The sequence below is a fragment of the Carassius gibelio genome, chromosome A4 (assembly GCF_023724105.1).
Source record: "Carassius gibelio isolate Cgi1373 ecotype wild population from Czech Republic chromosome A4, carGib1.2-hapl.c, whole genome shotgun sequence".
Classification (NCBI taxonomy): Eukaryota; Metazoa; Chordata; class Actinopteri; order Cypriniformes; family Cyprinidae; genus Carassius; species Carassius gibelio.
In genome coordinates this window covers 4,528,409-4,554,505 of record NC_068374.1, presented here as the reverse complement: position 1 = coordinate 4,554,505, position 26,097 = coordinate 4,528,409, and the positions used below count along the sequence as shown (strand labels likewise).

The 26,097-nt window shown below is 39.6% G+C and overlaps 1 protein-coding gene across 1 annotated transcript; it reads left to right on the top strand.

The window, feature by feature from the left end:
• Nucleotides 1-18,001: 18,001 nt before the first annotated feature.
• Nucleotides 18,002-24,716, top strand: LOC127981137 (CD209 antigen-like protein C). Its single transcript, XM_052585485.1, has 4 exons — nt 18,002-18,257; nt 23,921-24,048; nt 24,369-24,475; nt 24,584-24,716. The coding sequence occupies exons 1-4, from the start codon at nt 18,002-18,004 to the stop codon at nt 24,714-24,716; spliced, it is 624 nt and encodes a 207-aa protein (XP_052441445.1).
• Nucleotides 24,717-26,097: the final 1,381 nt, after the last annotated feature.

Here is a 26,097-nt window from a genome sequence, read left to right as displayed (position 1 = left end):
AATGGGTATGTGACACTTTTGTTATTACAATAACTATGTGAATGTACAATTCAAATGGACACAAACATGTACCCTTACCTCCAAATGTTTTTATGAAAAAGTTAACCGGTACAAAAACTACTATAGCTGTTATATAAGTCTATTTGCTCTTATCATTAGAGCTGTGCTGATGGACACATTGTGTGGCGATGGGTTTCACAGCCCTTGATGAAGTACGGACTCCAGGCTGGAGACTTTATGCTGAACACCAACATCCTGCTATCAGGAAACAACTATGCTTAAATTGCACTGCTATTTATATTTATGAACATGGCCATTTTTGGCCCAAACTATTTTTTCTCCATCCAAGACGCGTACTGCGTTGACTCCATCAAAAAGTACTGGATGGAAAAAAGGGCAGATGTGATTGCAAGACTTTTTGTCCTTGGTTAGTGATACACATACAGTTTATCTTTCTAAAAATTATGATGCAGTATTTTTATCTAACACAAACTACACATCTAGCTGATGGCAGAAACGACACTCCGGGTCACTGTGCGCAGTACTGTAGTTACACTACAATGGAAAACGACACATTGGAGATCATCAGTGTGGTCACAGTAGACAAAAGACAAACTGACAGATGGTCTGCCATGATGGAGATTTAATTCTTATTTAATTCCATTAATTCTTATACCCAGGCGGCCCAGGTAAAAGAACTGTCTGTCTTACTCCTTTGGCTGAAAGATATGAGAATATATTTGAGAATAACGCCTGAAACCGGACAATTCCAAGTGGTACCCACTGTAATTGTTGTTTCTTTTTATGTTGTTTATTACAATTGTTGACACTGTGGGCAGGCCTTTTACATCATGTCTGCAACAAGCATGAGTGGGCTATGGGCAGCTGTAAACATGGGCAGCTGGCAGACTCGGAGAAACAATGGATTCAAAGAGATTCTAAAGCACACAAGGCTCTTGTGGAGATAATCCTCAAGAAACGATAGTTGAAGGATGTGCACAAATACCTGCGCTTTAGGTATGTGTGAGAATTGGGGTGAAAGTGTTCATTTGACCAACAACTGCTCAGTTCTGCTTAGTTGTCATAATTTGTTCTGTTTTAATTTCATTACAGATCAACGGCAGACCTCGAATCCTTTCAAAATCATATATTAATGTATGCCAGCAAGCGCTTTGCCTTCAGTCCACCAGCCCTGGACTACAACTACCTTCGGGACCGACCAATTGAGAAGAGGGCAGATGGTACAGAGATGTAAGTATCACAAGAACTACTGAAATCTTTCTTGTTACTTGTCTCCATGTTTTTCTTTAACATTAATATTAACACCCTATTTTCAGGTACAGACGAGTGTACAAGAAGAATGCTAAACAGTACAGTGTCTATGTGCGCAAGACTCCCAAAAGCTACAGCTACATTGGGGAACTACAGACGCTGGTGGTGAGATGTAGGCTGGAGAGTGGCTCTGGAATGCCCAGGACAAGAACCCTAAGGCCAGATGACCCACGAAGTCTTGGTTTACTTCCACCTGTACCACCCCCACCAACGGCAGAGCTTGTACAAAGACAAGTCAGGAGAGGTCTAGGTATGCAAAAATTAACTCCTGTTTAGGGTTTGGGTGTGTACAAGCAAACATACCACTGGTTAATGGCTGTAGTTGAATGAATGTCCTTCTCTTTCAGATAGCAGTGTTAAACTGGCATAACGTGTACCTCAGTGACGTGTAGTAAATGAGTGCAAAATAATAGGATCTGGTGGATCCGGACACTGTTCACCCCATTGAAGCCAGAAGTGCAGCATCCAGTGTACGCATAGGTGAGTAAAATGCACTGTCAGGTTGCTTCATTTTTGTCTGACATGTAAAATGTATTGCAATCATATTGTCATTGCCTTTTGCAACTTCTTACAACTGTTCATTTCCACTTGTCACAGTACAAGCCTCCGGCAGAGAGAAGGATTGGGACCAATGGCACACCCACCAACATTCACACTGTCCATGAAAATATGAGTCAATTTGAATTTAGTTTACCATCTTACTTAATTTGAATTCCTGTAATGTTTTTTACAGGGTGACTAAAATTTGTTATAGTTTTTGCAAGTTTTGTAAATAAAACATTGGAACCAACCTATTATCACTACCATTTCATGCTTTACCCCAGGTCTTTCAGTCTATAACACATAATGTTGCAGAGTTTCAGTCTGTCTGTCCTAAACGTTATTAGAGAGTAATTTGTTCCAGACTGGCAAGAATTATTCTACTGCTTTCTTTCTTGTACACAAATGGTAAGAACTGGCCTCAGGGTTTGATTGTCAATGATGGACAGAAAGGTTTATTAAGTTTATTATTGTACCTGATACAGTTATACTAACATGTGGTAAAAAGAACATTTTACACACTGAATTCAGTCTTTCCAGTTTGAACAAATTGGTTAACGCAAAACAAAGTAATGTAACAACACAATTTACAGTAAACCTTATGAAAGTGAAATAAAAATAGTTAAATAGTTATGTAAACTGAAAGTTAAGAACAAAAAGGTAAACTAAAAGCCAGGAAGAAAACCTGTGTATTGGCCCTGAGGATCCGGAAATGTGTCCCTGATTTTACAGACACAACAACTCGGTATTACAAGTCTGTTCCCAGCTCCTAGGGACCCATGCTGCCAGTAAATGTAATGTCTATAGGCGGCATAATGAAACTCTCGGCTCTCTGACCCTGGTTCTCTGGCACGGCCAAGCACTGTAACGTCTTCCCTATACTGGCGGTGAATACGCAGGAAGCCTCCATCCAGGCAGTAATCCCTAAAGAGGTTGCTAATCCAGTTGTTTAGTGTCTGGCGGCAGCATTTTCTCTCCCTGTCGGTGGGCATGTCCCTGCAGTTCTGACAGGTTCACCATGGCACCCCTGGCAGACCAGCTGATGGAGGGAGGGCATTATTCTGGCCTAATGCCAGGACGTCAAACACCAAGCCTGGTTGCCACTGTAGAATATCATTTGTGAAGGACCTCAGTTGCTCAAAGCTCAAATTTTGCAGGAGGTTCTGCAAGGCCATAAGGTGTAGGTTAATTATGTGCAAATCATCACTGCATAATGTGGAACATTTACTACTCATAATATTCAATGGTTATCTCTTCTAATAAGCTAACTGTCCAGGATGACATGTGTGGCCAGTGAAATCCACTTGAAATACTACAAACTGGTTGGGCATAGACAAAGTTTAGTTTCAGGGACACCACGTCCAAGTAGCCTAACCTGAGTTGCGGACATTCTCTCACGGCGACGCTCCTCTACTCTTCTGTCCTCTTCAGCCCTGGCTGCTACTGCCCTATTTGCTTGTGTGCGTGTGCCGGTGCCCCTGCCCCTGCCCCTGCCCCTGCCTCTGCCTCTTTCTACAGAATCACCCCTTTTCTTTCTGGTCAGACTGCTCTGACTAGGCCGTGTCTGGCTGGACACTGGGGTAATCTTCATCATCATCACTCTGCCTTAACAGATAAAAACGGCCTGCTGGTTATTTATTTACGCAAATGTTGGCTCAACATTAGCGCTTGACATTGGCTAACATTACCATAGCTGCCAAAACATGTTACAATGTTTACGTGGTACAATTTCTGGTATGCTACGCTTTTTTAATATTTCAGTTAAGTTCAATTATTGTGATTTGATTTAGTATTGACTCATGTAGATAAATATTTGGTACTTAAGGTAGGTGTTATGTTTTCTAAACAAAAAAAAAATAAATCACCTAATGCTGTAAACATACAGAGAGTCCTATCAGCCCTATTGACCTCTAACGTTGACAAAAAAAAAACACTGATTGATCGATATTATGTATGAGGAATACATTTTGGTCATTTGTAGCCTACTGTATCTTTTTTTTAACTGTATTTTTTTTACTATAGTAGAGATGATCGGTTCACGTGCGCTACGGATCTGCCGTGTAACATTTACAAGTGCCAAAACGGTATTGTTTGAATTGCGTCATAAAATTGACAGAATCTGATATTTTTTTATATCATATCTAAACTGCTCTGTCTAGTCTGTTGGTCTCGGTGTCCTCTTTGCTTCGTGGTTTTTCTGTGCATGAGAAAATTGATGTGTGGCGTGAAAGCGTGTGAAAAGAGTCAATTGCGTGTGTCTCACGGTGAATGCTTGAGAGTTGGCAGCTCTGGTTACGTTGGTTGGCACTAGCTTGGTCAACATCAGCTGTCTGATGTTGACAGAATGCTGTCTGTCAAATTAATTTAATTCAAATAATGTGTATATACAACTCAAAATGTAATATGAACAAAACGAATAGGAACATATTGACTGGTAAAGGTGAAGGGGAGTAGCTTGAAGATGTCATGTTTCAAAATCACTTGACATCACCCAACGTTCCTCTGGAGGCAAAACGTCCTCTTAAGCCCTATTCGGACGGGACTAGTTTTACAGGGGGTCGTTAGAGAAATCGGTGTTTCACAGACGTACTTGGTGATTTTAATCCCGTCCGAATCTGCCACGTCTGTGTTTTTCTCACACAACCTCTGTGATAATTCCAGAGCAAATTACCTACTGTTTTTCAGCAAACTCAGTGATCCTCTGAGAAAACTAATCCCATCCGAATGCGAATGTCTGTGATTGCCGGTGATATTTTATTTCACAACGCGTTTCCTTGTGTGTTTTGGCCAACGTGAATTACCGTAGATGTTCTTACCACGCGCATGTTTGATATATTTGCTTAGCGGCAAATAAATAATAAAAAATAATAATACAAATAATAAAATCAAGAGCAAGATCGCGTTAACTGTTAATACCGGCTATTGTAATATCAGCATCAGGTAAGATTACTCACGTTCATTTATGTACTCAGTTACATAATGTTTTAATTACATTTAATTAAAAAAAAAGAAAAAAAAGAAGGAAAACAAGTTAAACTAAAGGAACCTCACATTAATATGGTTTTGCTATACTAGCCATTTAGTATTTATTGTGTAATAATACTAAGGCAATCATTCTGAATGAATGCAATGCACGCATACAGAGCGCGTGATCTCTGTGACACCCAGATGCACAAATCAGACCCTCCCACCTCTGTAATAAACACGGAGATACTAGTCCCGTCCGAATTGGTACATGAAAATCACAGACGTCAGGTGGTAAGAATCGAAACTCAAACGTAGTTTAGAAAACTAGTCCCGTCCGAATAGTGCTTTAGGCTTCGGCTATGGCTGTAGTGTTGTTGTGAAGGTAGCATAGAGACTATGCCGTTTCTTGTTTGTTACTCTAGAGTAGACCAATTCACTTTATTGAGGCATACTACCCCCATCTGGTTTGGAATGTGGAGTATGACTTGATTTTTTTGCCAGACATGACAGATGGCACCTTTAAAGCATGATTTAAACAGATACAGCACATTCACACGCAATCAAACAAATGTGATCTTACAGTGCTACTACATTATCAGTAGGCTATTTGATTTTGAAATCTTGAAGAAATTCATCGATCTGTTTAGATAAAATAACTGACAAAAATGTACTGTTATTTTCATTACAAGAAAAGCACAGCAGAAAGCAGCAATTAAAGATTTAATGCTTACAATGTTATTAGTTTGGCATGTAATAAGGAATCAAGTTTACACACAATAGCCTAAGCCACTTTGAAACTCTCCTGTTATTATTATTATTTTTTTTATAGGCTACGTTATGAACATAACATTTCAAACATACTGAAATGCTTTATCCACGGAGTGAAGGCAGTGCGTGTTTCTGGTATCAGTGCGCAGGATTGGAGTGATTATTAAATGCTCTGAGCGCGGAGGAGAAGTTGTTGCTGCTCACAGGCTCTGCTGCTGAGTGAGAGAGATGTTTCACCCAACGAAATGAAGACGCCCGAAAACTCAAAAAAAAAAAAAAAAAATATATATATAAACTATATACAAAGAACATTTACAACTATTTACATGCAGGAATAAAAATGATCCTGCCTGGAAGAGGGAGGAGTGAGGGCCAAAGTGAAGGAGAGGAGAAAGGAGAGAAAGTCTGCTTCATTGCCTGCAGAGATTGCTGCCTCTTTTAAAAAACTAATCTTGTTCCAGATTCAGCAGAACTGTGCTGCTTTCATAAATTAACTTATGTATTTGAAATTTGACGAATTCTTTCTTTCTTCTTGTTGGTGCTGTATCAAATAATAACATTTTGTACAATGAGCAGGCAGAAAAGGTTTAAACTCATTCACAAACCATCAGTGTGAGGCTATGAGTGCATACTGTAAGTGTAATATGGATGTAAACATGGCCATTACTGACTGTACACCCCTGTGGGTACAGCAGCAGATGTTGAAGGGACAGCAGTGGAAGCTGAAGCAGCAGCAGGTTCTGTAGGGGACCCAGACTCACTGCCATCAAAAGAACCAGCTGGCTCTGTCATGACAAAAGTAAATATAAATATTATTATATACATAAATATTAATATCTTTACACACCTTGCACATTATACCAGACAGAGAGAAATTAATTTAGACTTTTCATCGTAAAAAAAAGAACATATATGCCCTGTTGTGCTGCTTCACTTGTCACCAGATCTCCTGTCTCTGAGTGCCCTGCTGCTTCTGTCTCCTGGTCCTCGGGGTGCTTGTACCCTGGGGCTCGATTCTCCTCATCCCCCCTCTCCATATTCCCGCTGGTCTCCCGTGAGGGGACAAAGGGGTCGAGGAAAGACAGGACCACAGAGTACTTCCACTTTTTCCCTGCCCCTGCTGCTGACCCACTCCTCTTCTCTGTCTCCTTTCTCCTCACTTTTAAATATGTGTCCCTCAGACTCTTCCACTTTTTTCTGCACACTTCCTCTGAATAAACACATCAACTCAATATGTATATATAGCTCAAATTGAGTAAAGAGTGTTTTTTTACAACTTACCAGATTGTCCGACCTCCTCACTTACTTTCTTCCAAGCAAGATCCTTTTTATTTCTGTTTCTATAGAAGTATGAAGAAGTATCATACAGCTCCAGGTATCCACGTACAGCGATTACAAGTTTGTCCTCCATTGTTGTTTTGGATCTTCCCTCCGCTCGCTACGTCGTAATCACGTCACTACCAGAGCAAGCTCCTGATTGGTTAACACGGCACGAAATTTTGCCAAAGTTCAGATTTTTCAACTCGCGTGAATCGTGCGTCAAAATGCTTAATTCGCACCGCAGGTTGTCTATTCGTGTCTTTGCATTGACTTAACATTGAAATCACTCGCGGCAGATGCTCTTCGCATCTGGTGTCAACACACCTTAAGAGATGCACATTATTTCGTAAGTACCAAACTTTCATCTGTGAATATTAAATATTTTAAATATTTAAAGGGGGGGTGAAATGCTCGTTTTCACTCAATATCCTGTTAATCTTGTGTACCTATAGAGTAGTACTGCATTCTTCATAACTCCAAAAAGTCTTTAGTTTTATTATATTTATAAGAGAAAGATAGTCTGTACCGTTTTTTTCCCGGAAAAACCCGAGCGCCTGGTGGCGTGACGTGTGGGCGGAGCTAAAGAATCACGAGCGCAAGTAGGCTTTTGCGTTGAGAGCATCTGGAAACTCTGACATTACCGTGAGGAAAAAAAAACAAACCATGGCTAACAGTCAGATTCAGCCGTATATTTATGATCCAGAATCAGATCCAGAGACTGAAATTTAACAAGAGCAGCATCAGCAAAGGCTTCTCTATGTGGTATGTACTGAAACTGTATATATTTGCTAAGCGGTTTTGGAAAATGACTAAGTTCCACTTTATGTCGTCTTTTTTTAATTTTTTTTATTTAAGGTGTAGTTACATGTGGAAAGTGCAGTTTGATGACAACATCGCATGTTGTTTACTTGATGTGCTTACGCGCCGATAGCTAAGTTAACAACACACAGATATTTGAAGCAGTTTTACTCACCGCCTGCGGTTCCAACACACGATCGTGACCCTTTTTCGTGGGGACTGCATTATCCTTAAGAAATAAATGATAAGCAAATCCGGCGTCAAACTGGGCCTTGTTTGTAAAACAAGCATCTTCGAAATGCAAGAGGAACAAACACTTGCAACAACTCTGTTGATGCTCTGTAAAAATAAACTCCATCCACTGGTCCCTTAATGCTGTTTTTTTTTTTTTGGTAATCTGTGCAGGGTTGTCTTGCCCTGGCAACCAAAAACACACTTCTTTTGTGACATTTCGGTCCCTCGCTCTGATCAGTGAATGTCTCTGCTCTGCTATACGGGAGCACGCGCTCTTCCGGCAGAAGTGCCTCAGGACCCATATAAGGAAATTCCGCTCCATCTAACGTCACACAGAGCCATACTCGAAAAAAACTTTCCGAAACTTGTGACAAACCGGAAGGAGCATTTTTGGAACAAAAATACTCCTTCAAACGTACAAATTAATTTTTGAAACTTTGTCCATGTTTAGCATGAGAATCCAACTCTTTAACAGTGTAAAAAACTCAGTATGCATGAAATAGTATTTCACCTCCCCTTTAAAGGTCCCCTTCTTCGTGATTCCATGTTTTAAACTTTAGTTAGTGTGTAATGTTGTTGTTAGAGTATAAATAATATCTGTAAAATTCCAAAGCTCAAAGTTCAATGCCAAGCGAGATATTTTATTTAACAGAATTTGCCTACAAAAAACGACCCGTTTGGACTACATCCCTCTAGTTCCTGCAGTAATGACGCCAATAAAACAGTTTTTTCACTAACCTCCGCCCACATGAATACACAAAAGTGAATACACATGAATACACATGAATTACACAAAGGGCAACGCTGTTTAGCTTTGTTAACTAGATGTTAGGGCTGTGCAAAAAAACGAATGTGATTTTCATGCGCATCTCTTCAGTAAAAACGCTCCTGTGACTATAAATACATCTCCAGCACACACTCCTGCCCACTTGCTTCTCAAACCTTCTCCAAAACTAGTCCAACTAGCGTTTGCAGGAGGGCAGCGTGCACTCAGCTGCTGTCAAATCACAACACAGGAACCGCCGGCCCAATCAGAACTGGTTACGTATTTCTGAAGGAGAGGCTTCATAGAACAGGGAAGTCATCAGCCCATTTTTGTGACAGTGAAAACAGCGGTATACAGATAGGTGAATTGTGTGAAAAATACTGTTCTTTTACACGCGAAACATGAACACGTTATATTGCACACTGTAAACACAATCAAAGCTTCAAAAAAGCGTGTAAAGCGGGACCTTTTAACTATAGTGTTTTTCTTTCATTTTCCACATCAGCGAGGCAAAACTGACGTTTATTTGCGAAAATATGCTTTGATGCGCTTGTTTGATAACTTCTGGTTAAAGCGCCACTCAGCGGTCAAAGGCTGCAAATGCACTTTACAGACGCCGCGGCGGTAGAAGGGGCGTTTCGGATGTCTACCTACTGTACCTGTATAAAGCTGCAGAAGTAGTTTCCCATAATCAGATTTTAGTCTCTTTCAATATTGTGTGGAAGTGGAATGACTTACAGTTCGTCTTTAGACCTAATAATTACACATTTCCATTTGAGTGGTTGAGGATGGACAGCAAATATATTATTAGACAATATATAAATGTTGAGGATATACTGTATTTAGCTGAACATCTCTAAAACAAAATTATTTAACTAAAACACAGAATCTGCTTGTGGTGGATGCAGAAATTCCCCAATTCTCACTCTTGAAAGACACCAGGGTCATAATTTCAAAGAATGATCCATCAATTTGTATATATTTACCAAGTGCAGTATGTCTTGTTTGGTACCACATAATAGCACATTTTTTCTTGGTGCTACACATTTACCAGTGATATGTCATTAGTATGGACAGTAATTTGTCTTATTAGTTACCATATACGGACACTGTAAGGATGTGCCTGTTTGTACCCACTTGTCCGTAAGTACTACATATTTACAATGTATGTAGATTAGTAAGTACAGTACAGAAAAAAATTAGTTTCCATGTATGTAAACTACCTCTTAGTGATTGTTATTACCCACGTTTGTCTGTATGTATTATCATACATGTACTACTGTTAAGATCCGCCGTGTTTCTTATTTGTTACCATGTTCATACACTTCAGGTAAGTACCTTATGTTACCACTCATTTCCTGTAGGTACAAGATATGTATCAGGGAAGTACATGTACTGTAAAAGGAAGTTACATTAAATTGAAACAAAGTTAAATGATTTCGTTACATGTTTGTAATATGTGTGTGACAAATAAAGCCAATTTGTGAGGAACAGATTGACATTTATGCACCTGTCAAATCTCATTCAGTGTCATCTCATTATTTTTCCTAATGTCTCCATTAGTTCGTTAACACACCTGATTCATCGGCTCTATGATTGAAACTGTGATTAAACTCAACTGGATGTGAATGTCTGTTAATGCTTTTCTAAATCATAATATAAAGGTTAACCAGTTATAAATGAAGCAGGTTGAAGCCCTCTGCATTACTGTGACACAAATACACCTGTATTGATTATTTACTCATGTTAATTTTATTTGTTCAAATTTGAATCATAAACATTTATCTATTGAAACTGCCATTCAATATGAAATATCATCAGAGGTCAAAAACACTGGTTTCAAGCATGTTTGTATACTGGAAATAATAATTTCAGAAGAATAAATCAAAGTTTTGATTTGTCAGGTAAAATGTATCATGGATGAAGATCTGCTGATCAGTTAAAGCAGTCAGTGATGCTGCACACATGAACACAAACACATGAAATATCCCTTACACTGCCAGCAAACAGAGATTCGGTCTGTCTGTGGTGGCTCTTGTAGCGATTCAAGAGGTTTCATGTTTTCTGACACCTTTAAAAAAAAGAGAATAACGACCACAAAAAACGCTGAGCATCTCAGAACAAAATCTCCAGATGCTCTCCTGAGAACCAGACTGAAAACCTGATCAGCTGTCTGGACTTTTGATCTACCAGCAACAACCTGAACATTTCAGAAACTTTACATCAACACCTTGAACCTCATTTAAACACAATCCTCATAGTTGAAACACTTATTTTCAGTGTCCTTCTGCAGTGAGTTGAAGTTCCCTTTTACACAAATACTTGAAGTATTTGACAGGGTTCTCAAGTCTCACACTTTGGCCATGACTCACACAGTACGCACGCTCACACACCACACCGTGTATTTCTCACGCTGAAAAGGCAATGCCAACCAAGTTGTCCTGCAAGCTTTATATATAACGGTGTATATAATGCGGGAAGGAATGAAGATGTATTTCTTCATTTTATTTTAAATTATGTATTATACTGTATTACAGTTTTTTTCAATCGCTAACAAGCGCTTAACCATACTTTAGATACTTTTTCTAAACTCTTAACACAGACTAACACCTACAAAACACAATTGGCCAAATGGATAATTTTCTTCTCAAAAACACATTTTGTTAAATATATACTAAATCTTCATTTCAAAATAGAACACATCTTTCTCTGCACACACCAACTTTACCAAAACACTGGAAATCTGACTCAAAATTAAATTATTCTGTCAAAGAATAACACTTGTTTTCACCTCACAAGGTAAATGCAGTCAAGTACACCAGGTTTCAAAATACTGGCTATTGTTGACATTACAAAAACTGCATAGACTTTTCAGTCTCAGTTTTACAGGTATTTGCATGCAAAACATGCAATTCACTGTTTTACACTAAATTTCTTGGTTAGGAACTGTATGTCAAAATGTACAGTAATGTTCACATTCAAAAGCATTCCAGTAAAAAGCTATTTTTTTCCTTTACTGTTTACTGCAGGAGGTACAGTAGAAACACGGTATGATAGAACAGAAAAGGTTTGACAGTATTGCCTACAGTGAACAAAATATCCATGAAGCACATAAGAGCATTCCGAACAAAAAAACAACAACAGCAAAATGCCCAGATAAAAAAGGAAGGGGGGGGGGGTAAAATAAAAACAATCTCTCACTGCTCCTCTCACTGCATCTCTCACCGCTCCTGCTCCTCTCACTGCTCCTGCACCTCTCACTGCATCTCTCACCACTCCTGATCCTCTCACTGCTCCTGCACCTCTCTCTGCTCCTGCTCCTCTCACTGCTCCTGCTCCTCTCACTGCATCTCTCACTGCTCCTGCTCCTCTCACTGCTCCTCTCACTGCTCCTGCTCGTCTCACTGCTCCTCTCACTGCTCCTGCTCCTCTCACTGCTCCTCTCACTGCTCCTGCTCCTCTCACTGTTCCTCTCACTGCATCTCTCACTGCTCCTGCTCCTCTCATTGCTCCTCTCACTGCTCCTGCTCCTCTCACTGTTCCTCTCACTGCATCTCTCACTGCTCCTGCTCCTCTCACTGCATCTCTCACTGCTCCTGCTCCTCTCACTGCATCTCTCACTGCTCCTGCTCCTCTCACTGCATCTCTCACCGCTACTGCTCCTCTCACTGCATCTCTCACCGCTCCTGCTCCACTCACTGCTCCTGCACCTCTCACTGCTCCTCTCACTACTCCTGCTCCTCTCACTGCTCCTCTCACTGCATCTCTCACTGCTCCTGCTCCTCTCACTGCATCTCTCACCGCTACTGCTCCTCTCACTGCATCTCTCACCGCTCCTGCTCCACTCACTGCTCCTGCACCTCTCACTGCTCCTGCTCCTCTCACTGCTCCTCTCACTACTCCTGCTCCTCTCACTGCTCCTCTCACTGCATCTCTCACTGCTCCTGCTCCTCTCACTGCTCCTGCTCCTCTCACTGCATCTCTCACTGCTCCTGCTCCTCTCACTGCATCTCTCACTGCTCCTGCTCCTCTCACTGCATCTCTCACTGCTCCTGCTCCTCTCACTGCATCTCTCACTGCTCCTGCTCCTCTCACTGCATCTCTCACCGCTCCTGCTCCTCTCACTGGGCCTGCTCTTCTCCCTGGGCCCCTTGCTCTTACTCTTCCTCATCCATACATTACAGTGTTTGTCTTTTTCTGTTTCTGTTTCCAAAAACATCACTCTTCAAAGTCCTCCTTTTATTGTATAAGTGTCAATGTAATAGAAAAAAATAACCCCTGCCATTGAGTCTAAGCCAGATAGGAATCAGCTGTGGTTGGCCCAATTTACACAACATAAATCAGCTAAGATATATTGTTTTTGAACTGATATCATTGCAGAAGCAGAGGTTTTTATACTGTATCTAAGGTTTGGAACATTGTTTTTGCTATTGTGGGATGTTGTGTGTTAACATTTGTAAATACTACAAAAACGATCCATAATTTTGTTGGGAGGTATAGCTTGTCTGTTCAGAAAATGTAAGCATTGTGGAAATTTATTTAATGACTCCATATTGTGTGAAAACGACATGAAATGTGTGAATGGTATGGCCACAATAGACAGATGCTGTGCTAATTGTGTTTAGAGTTTTGAAAATGTGACAACTGCTTGGACAAATGCTTGTTAGCGACTGAAAAAAACTGTAATAATATTTCTAATTACATTTGGGGGGGAAGTCGTGGCCTAATGGTTAGAGAGTCGGACTCACAATCGAAAGGTTGTGAGTTTGAGTCTCGGGCCGGCAGGAATTGTGGGTGGGGGGAGTGCATGTACGGTTCTCTCTCCACCTTCAATACCACGACTTAGAAAGGCACTGAACCCCCAACTGCTCCCCAGGCTGCCCACTGCTCCGGGTGCGTGTTCACAGTAGCCGCATTTCCCCTGTCGGGCCAGTGCGAGCCAGGGCTTAAAGCGGGTCGGGCGGGGCTCATAGCCCCGGGCCAGTAGCACGAGGCCAGAATAGCGCAGGGTTTCCACAGTGGAGCTTGAAGCACCGCTGCACGTCACTAAAACACTCCCTTTACACGCCTCTCAGAACAACGTCATGCAAAATTAATCACACATAAACACACTTATTTCTATTTTATTTCTTTATTTATTTTTAACGCTTATGAAAATAGCCTGCTTATTCAGTCGAGTCTGTTTCTGTTTATTAGCCACAGTATAGCTGTCATATTTAGAATGAATGGATGGTGAATGGTAATATCTCTATTCTTATAATAGCTCCCGAACAAAAACATTATTAGGCTATATTCTTTTATGATAGGCAACATGAGATAAACTCTCGAGACGAGGCTTGTGACAGATAATATAAGTTACTTAATAAATACACGATTGTGATAGAGAATAAGAAGCTGACGTCTGATTTCTTCAAGCGGTCATATTTACCATGTTTACTATGGTAATATGTTTAGCCTGCATATCTTTTACATCGCTTATAAATATTTCTGCCTTGTTTAGTGATTATAATCCAGATCGGATCAAGTTATTTCAAACACTCGCTGCTGACTGAAAGAAAGTTTTGAGCTCGACTTAATTAAAAAAGTGTTTAATGCTGGTGGTAAAGCTGTTATCTTTCTGAAATGATCCGCAGTGCAGACTCGCTATTTTTATAAAAGCTCCCGAACAAAAATCATTATTATATTTTGATGATATGCAACGAGGAGCTAAACTCACGAAACGAGACGACAGATAAAATGTTACTTAATAAATACACATTTGTGATAGAGAATTAGAAGCTGACGTCTGATTTATCCAAGCGGTCATATTTACCATGTTTACTATGGTAACGTTAATGTTTAGCGTGCATAGTCTTTTACATCGCTTATAAATATTTCTGCATTGTTTAGTGATTATAATCCACATCGGATCAAGTTATTTAAAACACTTGCTGCTAACTAAGAGTGAGTTTTGAGCTCAACTGATTTTAAAACGTCTTTAAGGCTGGTGTTAAAGCTGTTATCTTTCTGAAATGATCCGCGCTGACGCTCTCCAGACGCGGAGAAACTCCGCCTTTGTTCATAACCCCTCCTCTAGCCCCAGCTGGCCCACTTTGGCCCAAGGTTTTCGTCGGGCCAAAAAACCTGGCCGTTGACCCCGAGGAAGCCCCGGCGAGGCACGATCAAGCCTCGGAAGTGACAGTGGAAACGCGACTGGCCCTGGCACGCACTAGCACGCCCGGTCTTAGCTCGATAGTGGAAACATTGCATTTGTATTCTTGTAACACTTACAACACAAAACACATTTCATAAACTGGAGTGTGTACTCTTGTTCACACACACACACATACCTTAACCCCTTACTAGTAACCCCCCTTTGTTGGCATGGAGACAGAAATGACATACCCAAAATAAAAAGGTTTCTGCTCATGATTCTTTCTGACTAGATACATAATCAACCTTTGTTCACAAAGCTGACACTTCAAAGTTTACTGTTCAGGAATCAGAATCACTCAGACTATTATGATAATAGAGATATATGAGCTCAAACATAAAAACAAAAATAAAAATATTAAAAACATATGTTTTAAATATATTTAAAAAATTGTTGATGTAGGATATGAGTTTGAAAACAGTGTAGCTAAGGCCACAAGTCTTCCAAAACTTCATAAAAAATGTCATAATCGAATCTGTAAAACTGTGAATTTTATGAAATATTTTCTAAGGCCATGTCATGTGTGTTTTTAGAGAAGGCTAATCAGATTGATTTATGGCCCTTGTCATCTTTGTAAGATCTCACATGTAAGCTCTCCTGTGTATTTTGTGTGTGTTGGCTTTGCAAAACTCCCCGATTCATTGTTGTATTGTTCTCACGAAACGAGTATCTCACACCTCCGCCAGGTATGACACATTATCCGCATTATTCTTTTATCATTATTCTTTTGTTTTTATTCCACCTTTATTAGCCTTGATTGTGGTTTTTCAGGCTTTACAAAGCAACAAAGCAGCGATCTCACTTCAGTCCCTCTTTGCATTTAGCCCTTATTTATCAAAAGTCTTACTATAAAAATACAACAAAACATTTTCTTACGACCTTACGTGAATTATTGAGACAAAAATGCATTATGAAGAAGAAATGCACCTGCTATTAGTAGCATTGGAGCTAACGTTAGCATCAAGCTACATCAGACAATTTATGAAATTATTAGTACACTTTTACTCAAAACTCACTTTAAACCCCGATCGAGTGTTTATAATAACTTCCTTTAGCGATCAGGGGTGGAATTTGGTCGTTTACTGTTGTAAAAATATGTTATTTGTAGCCTTTTTCATTGCTGCACAAGTTAGCATTTCCGATGTACATTTTTTTTATAAAAACGCCCCAGATCTCAAGAAAGTCTTATAGCAAGCTTTACTATCGTAATCGCGGGTTTATTATTTGGATATTTCGTGTGTACAGAGGTGTTTCAGTGTTGTTTTGGCCAGATAACTACCAGGAAGTGTGCAGGAAGCATGTGACATGATGTGGCGGTGTCCGGTTATGACACTCTAATATTTACATGGCGAAGGCCCAATCAGAGTCTGAGCCACACAGCACGAGCTGCCGGCACAGCAAACACATACACAGATCGCTGGGAGAGGCTGTTTATCATCAGATCACGTAAATCCGTGGAAAATGAATAGAAATGACAATTCTGTCTGAAGAAATATGAAGTAAACATCAGTAAATATATCCATATATCTCCGCAGATATGCATCTTTGGTCTGTAAATCCTTATTGACGCTGTTCAGTGAGTCTATGTGAACACAAATAAACCGCTGCTGACGTGACTGAATATGAGTGAGTGGTGAATTTCTATTCAAAATGTGGCATAATACGGATTTATTATTTTGCACTCCTGACATAAATCACTAAATATCTGTCACTGCAACAATGTTTTATCAAAATATTGGTCAAATATCGAAACTAGAGTCTTTAAACTTTCAATTGATGCACAGTTTGTCCAGATGAAGTAAGACAGTGATGTTTAATGTGCTGTGAAAGTGAAACAATAATAAACTGGGGCCGTCGGCGATGTTTGCACGTAAAGGGGTTTTAATACACTAATATGTCCATTTGTTCCCAATGTCCCACCACACAATAAATCATTATACCATTTCTACTAGACACATTCAAAATGCAAAAATATTTGTTTTTCCAAACTGTGCAATATGAGCAATATGTTATATTTTTGTAATTTTTGTATGTGTAATTTTGAAATATAACATTAAAGAGTATGTTTGATGTGAAGAATTGCTCTGTCATTTATCATTTAGCAATTAATATATTTAACTATAGTTGTAAATTCAATTTGTCCTGGTAAATTATCAACAATGAGTCAAATTGGGGGTGGGGCTCCATTAAGCTCCTCCCCTAACTTCATGTGATCTCACTCTAAGCTTTTGAAAAAACTTGAGAACCCTGATTTCCAAAAAAAACACTTCCTTTCTGCATAAATACTGGCCACACAAACAGATGAGGAACACAACACAGTCCACTACAGAGAGAGAAACTAGTGTTAGTTTACTGAATGTGGAAATGAAAATATAGAAAAGGGTAAAACTCAGCAGATTCAACGCCACGAGAATCCAGTCATATAGTATGGATAAAGGTTCAATAATGGACTCAGAAGACCGAACAGAAAGGATTGTTGATATCTACGTCAGTGCAGAGGCTGTAAGAGACATGAAACATAAGAACGAGACAGAAGACTTCAACAAAGAAGATCCCCGAACACCTCGACACACAGAAGACTTCAACACAGAAGAACCCCAAACACCTCGACACACAGAAGACTTCAACACAGAAGAACCCCAAACACCTCGACACACAGGTAACTGAGATTTAAGGACATTTTCTGATTATTCACTCTCTTCCAGGTCCTCCAGTATGATCTGACATGCTCCATTTGTTGATGGTGGTTAATGCTTTATTTTTGTCCTGAAAGTGACTGATCGTTTTGCTAGAGAAGACACTTATTTGTCAAATACATTGAAACTCAGATGTGTAAATAATCAGCAAACCATTTTTGAGTGAACTGTTCCTCTGCATTTACTCACAAAACACAAGAACATAAACCACACTAATAAACGTCTGACAAGCGTTAAAGTTAGTCTACAGTTCACATGTTTCAGAAGATGTGAGTATGATATGAGGAAGTAAAGTGACTAACATCATATCTATCCTCTTCAGGAAGTGATGGTGTGACGATCTCCAGAGCAGCTGGTGTGTGTTTGGGGCTGATGTGTGTTCTTCTGATGACTGCAGTCATAGTGTTGTGTGTCACCTTCATTCAAGAGAGACAACAGCTGCTGACTAAGATCACCAACCTCACAGAAGAGAGAGACCAGCTGAAGACTAAGATCACCAACATCACTCAAGAGAGACAACAATTACTAACCAACAATATGAGCCTCACAGAAAAGAAAGACCAGACACAAACCAACAATATGAACATCACAGAAGAGAGAGACCAGTTGAAATCCGAAAGGAATGATCTTAAGAAGTTTGTGGGTAAGTTTCTTCAGCCTTAACTTGATGTAAAGCAGACTGTCCTGGATCTGTTGTGTAGCTAATGCTTGTAAATTGACCTTTCTTTATCAATAATCATTATAAACATAAAGAGTTAGAGATCTCAGCTGAGTATAAATAATAATTTGAGACATATCTTAAATTGACTTTATAAGTCAGTATTCATTTAATTGAGCATAAGCATTTTGTCTTTACGGTTTTTGATGCTAACACAATTCATGAAACAAAATTCACCATTTTCTCACAACTGTAAGCACAATCTCAAAACTACACACCAACTTGTTCAAACTTCCAAGTTAAAATCAGATATTTACAGGTTTTTTCAATTGTTTAAACACAATTTTGAAAACAGGGCTCGGTTTTTCAAACCCCTTCACACAATTAGCACAACACTACACCAAAGTAGCACAACACTTCTATACAATGTCTTATAAAAACCTTATTTTGTTGTCATAAACACAACCATCATATGGTCTGACTCTGTTTGAATCCGTTAAACACTCCTGTGCTCAACCTAAAACACTTTTAGCATTTACACAAAGTGTAAAAATAAATTCACCAACACCACATGACACCAATTGTGCAGACTGATGAAAATATTTATTTATTTTCATGTACTCAAGTCAGTCAATACTGAACATTTCAACAAAACATTTTTCAGTTTTCATATATTACAGTATTACTGAACGTACCACTGTACTCTAAGCTTACAGTAATACTGTAACATTACAGATCCAGTTCAGTACTGAAAAAAAGAAAAACACTAAACACCTCCGCCTAGCTGGATCTGGCCACAGGGCCTCGTCAACATCACAGGCTATATTTTCATTTGCAAGGCAACGTGGGAAGAATCTTTTCGAGTGACGAATCCACCCTTGTATGGATGCTGGTTCAATTTGATCACATAGCTTGGAGGAAGCATGTGATAGCAATGTATTGCATCTGGTCCCTTTGGTTTGCTGCTGTGATGATATTGTGTAATCGGTCTAAAAATGTAAGAATGAGTTCAGTGTTGTAAGGACCCAAGTTGGGATGGCGGTGGACGACCCCATTCTGTGTAATGGCAGCACAAAGGGTAATGTTACCCCCACGTTGCCCTGGTACATTGACAATAGCCCTGTGGCCGATGATGTTTCTTCCCCTTCTTCGTACTGTTGTCAGGTTAAATCCAGCCTCAATGTAAATAAACTCATGCGGGACTTCCTCTGAATCCATTTGCAAAACTCTCTGAAATACAGTAAAAGATCACATTGTGTAGATCAGTATACTGTAGGTCTGCTATACAGTAAAATAACATGTACAGTAAAAGGTTATGTGTGCAGTACACAATACTACAGTCAGTGAACAACACGTACCACCACATATTCACGCCGCTGGACTTTCATCTGAATTTCTTTCTAATGGCACTTTATACAGTTGTTTCATCAGAACTTGATGTTTTCTAAGGATACAGGCTATTGTTGACAGAGAGACCTGTTTGACATTATTGAAAATTAGGTGATCATTGACAATATGGGCTTGAATTTCTCAAAGTCTGATTGCATTATTGGCCAAAACGAGGTTTATGATCTCTTCCTCTCCCTCTTCCCCCTCTCATCCACACTCTCTCTCTTCCTCTTCCTCTTCCTCTTCCTGGTACTCTCTGGATTCCCCCTCTCATCCGCACTCTCCCTCTTCCTCTTCCTCTCCCTCTTCCTGGTACTCTCTGGATTCCCCCTCTCATCCGCACTCTCTCTCTCCCTCTTCCTGGTACTCTCTGGATTCCCCCTCTCATCCGCACTCTCCCTCTTCCTCTTCCTCTCCCTCTTCCTGGTACTCTCTGGATTCCCCCTCTCATCCGCACTCTCTCTCTTCCTCTTCCTCTCCCTCTTCCTGGTACTCTCTGGATTCCCCCTCTCATCCACACTCTCTCTCTCCCTCTTCCTCTTCCTGGTACTCTCTGGATTCCCCCTCTCATCCGCACTCTCTCTCTCCCTCTTCCTGGTACTCTCTGGATTCCCCCTCTCATCCGCACTCTCTCTCTTCCTCTCCCTCTTCCTCTTCCTGGTACTCTCTGGATTCCCCCTCTCATCCGCACTCTCCCTCTCCCTCTTCCTGGTACTCTCTGGATTCCCCCTCTCATCCGCACTCTCTCTCTCCCTCTTCCTCTCCCTCTTCCTGGTACTCTCTGGATTCCCCCTCTCATCCGCACTCTCTCTCTCCCTCTTCCTCTCCCTCTTCCTGGTACTCTCTGGATTCCCCCTCTCATCCGCACTCTCTCTCTCCCTCTTCCTCTTCCTGGTACTCTCTGGATTCCCCCTCTCATCCGCACTCTCTCTCTCCCTCTTCCTCTCCCTCTTCCTGGTACTCTCTGGATTCCCCCTCTCATCCGCACTCTCCCTCTCCCTCTTCCTCTCCCTCTTCCTGGTACTCTCTGGATTCCCCCTCTCATCCGCACTCTCCCTCTCCCTCTTCCTCTTCCTCTTCCTGGTACTCTCTGGATTCCCCCTCTCATCCGCACTCTCTCTCTCCCTCTTCCTCTTCCTGGTACTCTCTGGATTCCCCCTCTCATCCGCACTCTCTCTCTCCCTCTTCCTCTCCCTCTTCCTGGTACTCTCTGGATTCCCCCTCTCATCCGCACTCTCCCTCTCCCTCTTCCTCTCCCTCTTCCTGGTACTCTCTGGATTCCCCCTCTCATCCGCACTCTCCCTCTTCCTCTTCCTGGTACTCTCTGGATTCCCCCTCTCATCCGCACTCTTCCTCTTCCTCTTCCTGGTACTCTCTGGATTCCCCCTCTCATCCGCACTCTCCCTCTTCCTCTTCCTGTTACTCTCTGGATTCCCCCTCTCATCCGCACTCTTCCTCTCCCTCTTCCTGGTACTCTCTGGATTCCCCCTCTCATCTGCACTCTCCCTCTTCCTCTGACACCATCTATTTTTGTTGAAGACAGGTGAACTTACCTGTTGCCTTTTTATAGTGCTTTAACCTGATGTGTGCACACCTGGTGCCTGTGTTTAACCAATTGGTTCATGGGTGTGTTCATTTGAAAGCCTTTGTTTTGAAATTGCAAGGAAATTACATCATGATAAATTTCTGTGTCAAATGCATACAAGTGTGTTTAGTGTTTTGCAAATCACTGTGTGTAATGTTTTGTAAAAAGTGTGAAGCTGACATTGTGCTTAAAGTTGTGCAAATCTAGGCCGGTGTTTTGCTCCTTGAGTGTAAGGCCGGGTTCACACCGCAAGCTGCAGCAGAGCAGAAGCAGCGCGTATTTTTTTCGGTGCCTATGTTAACAGATGAGAGCGTTCACACTGCGCGCAGAGGCTGCGCGGCAGAGCGTTGCAGGAGCAGAGCAGAAGCAGCAGTGCCGCGATCGTTTCGGCGCTGGGTCTATTTTTGCTGCGCTGCTGACGCTCAGTTAAAGTGAAAGTACACCTTTGATGGACAAAATAAATATGGTTTCACACAAAAAGTGCTCTAAATGCACAAAATAAGCACATCTAGGGTGTTTTAACAAGAACTAGAGTATGTTAGGAAAGAAAATTAATATAAAAAAATATCAATATAAGATAAAGTGACACTGATCATGGCCAAAATACACATGTACTGAAACGAAAAGTAATTTTGCCCAAAATTTGCATTAATGATATCGTATGTGCTTTTTGCAAATTACATAAGAAATGTATGATATTTAAATTCACGTATTTTTCTGTTTTTTTTTATTATATTATTATTAATTTTTTTTACAAAATCGGTCAAAGTACTTACAGTTCTAAACAAAAATAAACTTTTTTTTGCCGAAATACAAAAACAACTTTTATACTGCTAGTTTAGCCTTAGAGATTTGCATCTGCATCTCCATAATATAATGCTGACAATCATAAACAACAGCACGTGGTGTCACAGGCGGTGATCTTCAGAGTGCACCTGGAAAGACAATAATGGACGACACTCGTCTAATCGTGGAAGTTGAGAAATATCAAGTTCTTTATGATCCACAAAATGTATTTTACAAAGACTTGCAGGAGAAGGAAAAGCATGGGATGAAGTTTCAACGGCTCTTATTGCAGATGGTAAGTAGCCTAATTGTATAATATTTTTGACGCTTTCACTGGCACACGAGCAAACAACTCAATATTTGATTCAAAATTGATTCAACTGCAACCATTTATTTACAATTTCTAAATTACACATAAGCACACAAATAAAAAAAGCAGGTGATACGTGCATATATAATAAACAAGTAAATGCTGATTTCAAGATGAGCAGGAACTCAGGTTGTGAACCATTTACAATACACAGAATTTAAAACGGTATTAAATTGGTTTTCAGGGTGTCCTTTGGTAAATTTGCTTGCAAACAAACCCAGTGACAAGATGGTAATATGCACAATGTTCTCTCCTACGTCGGTTAATGGGATTAACCCAAAGTCTGCGTCTTTTTCATAGTCTCTAATAACAAATATAGCGCGATGGCCTTTCTTCTATCAACAACACGTACTGCACGGAAAACAAAGACAGCAAAACAAAGATGCAACAAAAGTTACAATGAAATTATTAATTTAAAAAGCTTCTTGCCAAGTCTGTTTATTTAAATGTATTTTAAATGGAAATAAAGCAATGCGAACTAGAGTACTCTGTCCAAAACCCGCTGTTCAGTTGCGCGCTGCCTCCGCTGCCGGTGTGAAAGCAAAATAGGCGCGCGCTGCTTCTGCTCTGCCTACCTGCTGCTAACGCGCTGCTTCTGCTCTGCTGCAGCTTGCGGTGTGAACCCGGCCTAAGGTTTTGCTAATTGTGGGAAAGTTCTAATGTTAGTGTGTAAGCAATTGACAAAACTGTAAGTCAAAAACATGATCTTTTGTGATAATCAATCTTTGGCCTCAGATAAGACACAAACCTGTCAAATACACAGAGTACTTCAGTGTCTAGAGAACACTAATGAGATCAGTTTAAAACACTGTGTCAGAAACCTTCCTTTGAGAAACAGGTTTCCTTCTGAAAGTCATTGTTTGTTACAGTATACAACATAAACAGAGCGTACAGATACAGTGAAATTAAGAGATAAACTGTAAAGAGCTCTTGCAGTAGATTAAAAGCACTCGCAACTATAATAAAATATACACTACTAGTACAAGTACTATAAATAACCTTTTTAATTTGGTTTAGATTCAAATTTAGTTCAAGCCCTAGTAAAAAAATATATATTTATTATAACATTTATATTTCAGCTTTATTTGTAGTGCTGCTTGTGCACAATGCACATCTCTCAATATTAAGCCTACAGTGTGTTTAAATGTCACTGTTGATGAAGATTGTATGATCTCTGAATAATATTTAATGTCTTTAAATGCAAGATATTTCAAGTGTACCTGAAGTATAATTGCTATAGTCCCACTTTAACACAATCAAATAAACTTCAGTGTATCTTTAGTTCCACTTCAGCACTACTTCTGCACAATTCAAATGAATAAAGTACAAAGTTAGTAGTTCCAGTTTAGCAGACTTTAAGTTTACCAGTTTAATATACCAAAAGTATAATTGCAGTGTATTTTTATTAAGTGCATAAATATGTAAATGTTTGTAGTATAGTTATCATGAAATAAATGTATTTCAAATGCATTTTAATGTATTTATATTTCACTAGGGATGTCTTATCTGTGTTTATAGATGGATTGAAGTGTCATCAATCAACTCTTTACTTCTTTTCCTCTGAGAAGAAGAACTGGAATGAGAGCAGAAGATACTGTAGAGAGAGAGGAACAGATCTGATCATCATCAATAACAGAGAGGAACAAGTGAGTGTGTGTGTATGTGTGTGTGTGTGTGTGTGTGTGTGTGATCGTGTGTGTGAGGGAGAGAGAGAGAGTGTGTGTGTGTGTGTGTGTGTGTGAGAGAGAGAGAGAGAGTATGTGTGTGTGTGTGTGTGTGTGTCTGTGTGTGTGTGTGTGTGTGTGTGTGTGATCGTGTGTGTGAGGGAGAGAGAGAGAGAGTGTGTGTGTGTGTGTGTGTGTGTGTGTGTGTGTGTGATCATGGTGTTTCATTTTTAAATTAAGGAGAATGTGCTGAAATGTGTCTTTGCTCATGTTATAAATCATGTTATTGTTTCTCTTCTCAGGATTTTGTGAAGAATATTTGTGGTTCTGATCATTTCTGGATTGGTTTGACTGATGTTGAAGAGGAGGGCAGATGGAAATGGGTTGATGGCAGCACACTGACCTCTGGGTGAGAAATGACTGAACTGAACTGATTATTATCTAATAAATGATTGTCTCAGTCAGTATCATATCACACAGAAAGCAGCTCTGATCTAACTCTGATCTGTTGATGCAGGTTCTGGGCGTCTGGAGAGCCAAACGACTATCTGGGAAAAGAAGACTGTGCTAACACTCGTTCATCAGGATGGTTTGATGCTCAATGTGATGGTAGTGTTAAATGGATCTGTGAGAAGAGTATTCTTAAATGATACATTATAATAGAAATGTACATATATGCAGTATGAACAAATAAATATGTCAGTAATTTTACTTTTTTTTTAATGGCACATTAATTAGGTTATTCTGTAAAAACAAATAAAAAATAAATAGAAAAAAACATTGTAATATTAAAATTTTCATATAAAACTTTTTAAAATAATTTTGTTTTTAATTTTTGGATCTGAACTAAAATCTGAATGTGAAAAACAACAGCGATGTTTCTACAGACTGAAATGAAATCAGTAATACACTGATATAATAGAAATATTCATAAAAACAGCATTGATCCAATATTGTTAACCAAAATGATCATGATTTTAGGAGTATTACTCAGTACATCAGTAAAGTTTGATTTGAAATGTGACTCTTGTAATTACAGTATGACAATAAACCAACTTGACGATGATTTACTTGTTTTCAAAAACTGGTTTATTTCCTGAACCATGTGAAGATAAATAATAATGGAAAGTTGCATAAACAGCTTCTAATGTTTGACTGAGAATATGAACAATAGTCTGACTGTAGAAATCAGGATATGTAACAAATATTCTTCTTTATAAACACTTTCTAGCATCAGTATGATCGGTACATCACCAAATATAAGGAGTCATTCGTTATCACTATATGAAACTATTACATGTTATTTATTTAAAACATCTTTATGACTGTTTGTTTTATGCTAGTGAAAGCCAAAAATTGCTTACACAGCAAGCCCAGATTTTACCCCAAAATGACTGACAGTCCAGCCTCGTTAAAGTGAGTGAATAATGGACTGAAGGAAGAGCATCAGATGCAGTCGCTGCTAAAAACTGTTCATCCGTCTGAACTTCTGATGAAACGACCTGAAGCTCATCAAACATCGAAGGGTTTCAACACCTGGGCCCGTATGTATAAAACTTCTAAGAAATGCTCTTAAGTATAGTCTTAAGTGTCAGAAAATACTTAGTAAAGAGTAGGACTTTTCTAAGAGTAGGAGACATTTATAAAGCAGCTAAAAGCAACTTTAAGTAAAGTATAAGACTGATTCTTAAGTGCTGACTGAAGTGGGACTTACAGTCTTGTTCAAAATAATAGCAGTACAATGTGACTAACCAGAATAATCAAGGTTTTTAGTATATTTTTTATTGCTACGTGGCAAACAAGTTACCAGTAGGTTCAGTAGATTCTCAGAAAACAAACAAGACCCAGCATTCATGATATGCACGCTCTTAAGGCTGTGCAATTGGGCAATTAGTTGAAAGGGGTGTGTTAAAAAAAATAGCAGTGTCTACCTTTGACTGTACTAACTCAAAACTATTTTGTACAAACATTTTTTTTTTCTGGGATTTAGCAATCCTGTGAATCACTAAACTAATATTTAGTTGTATGACC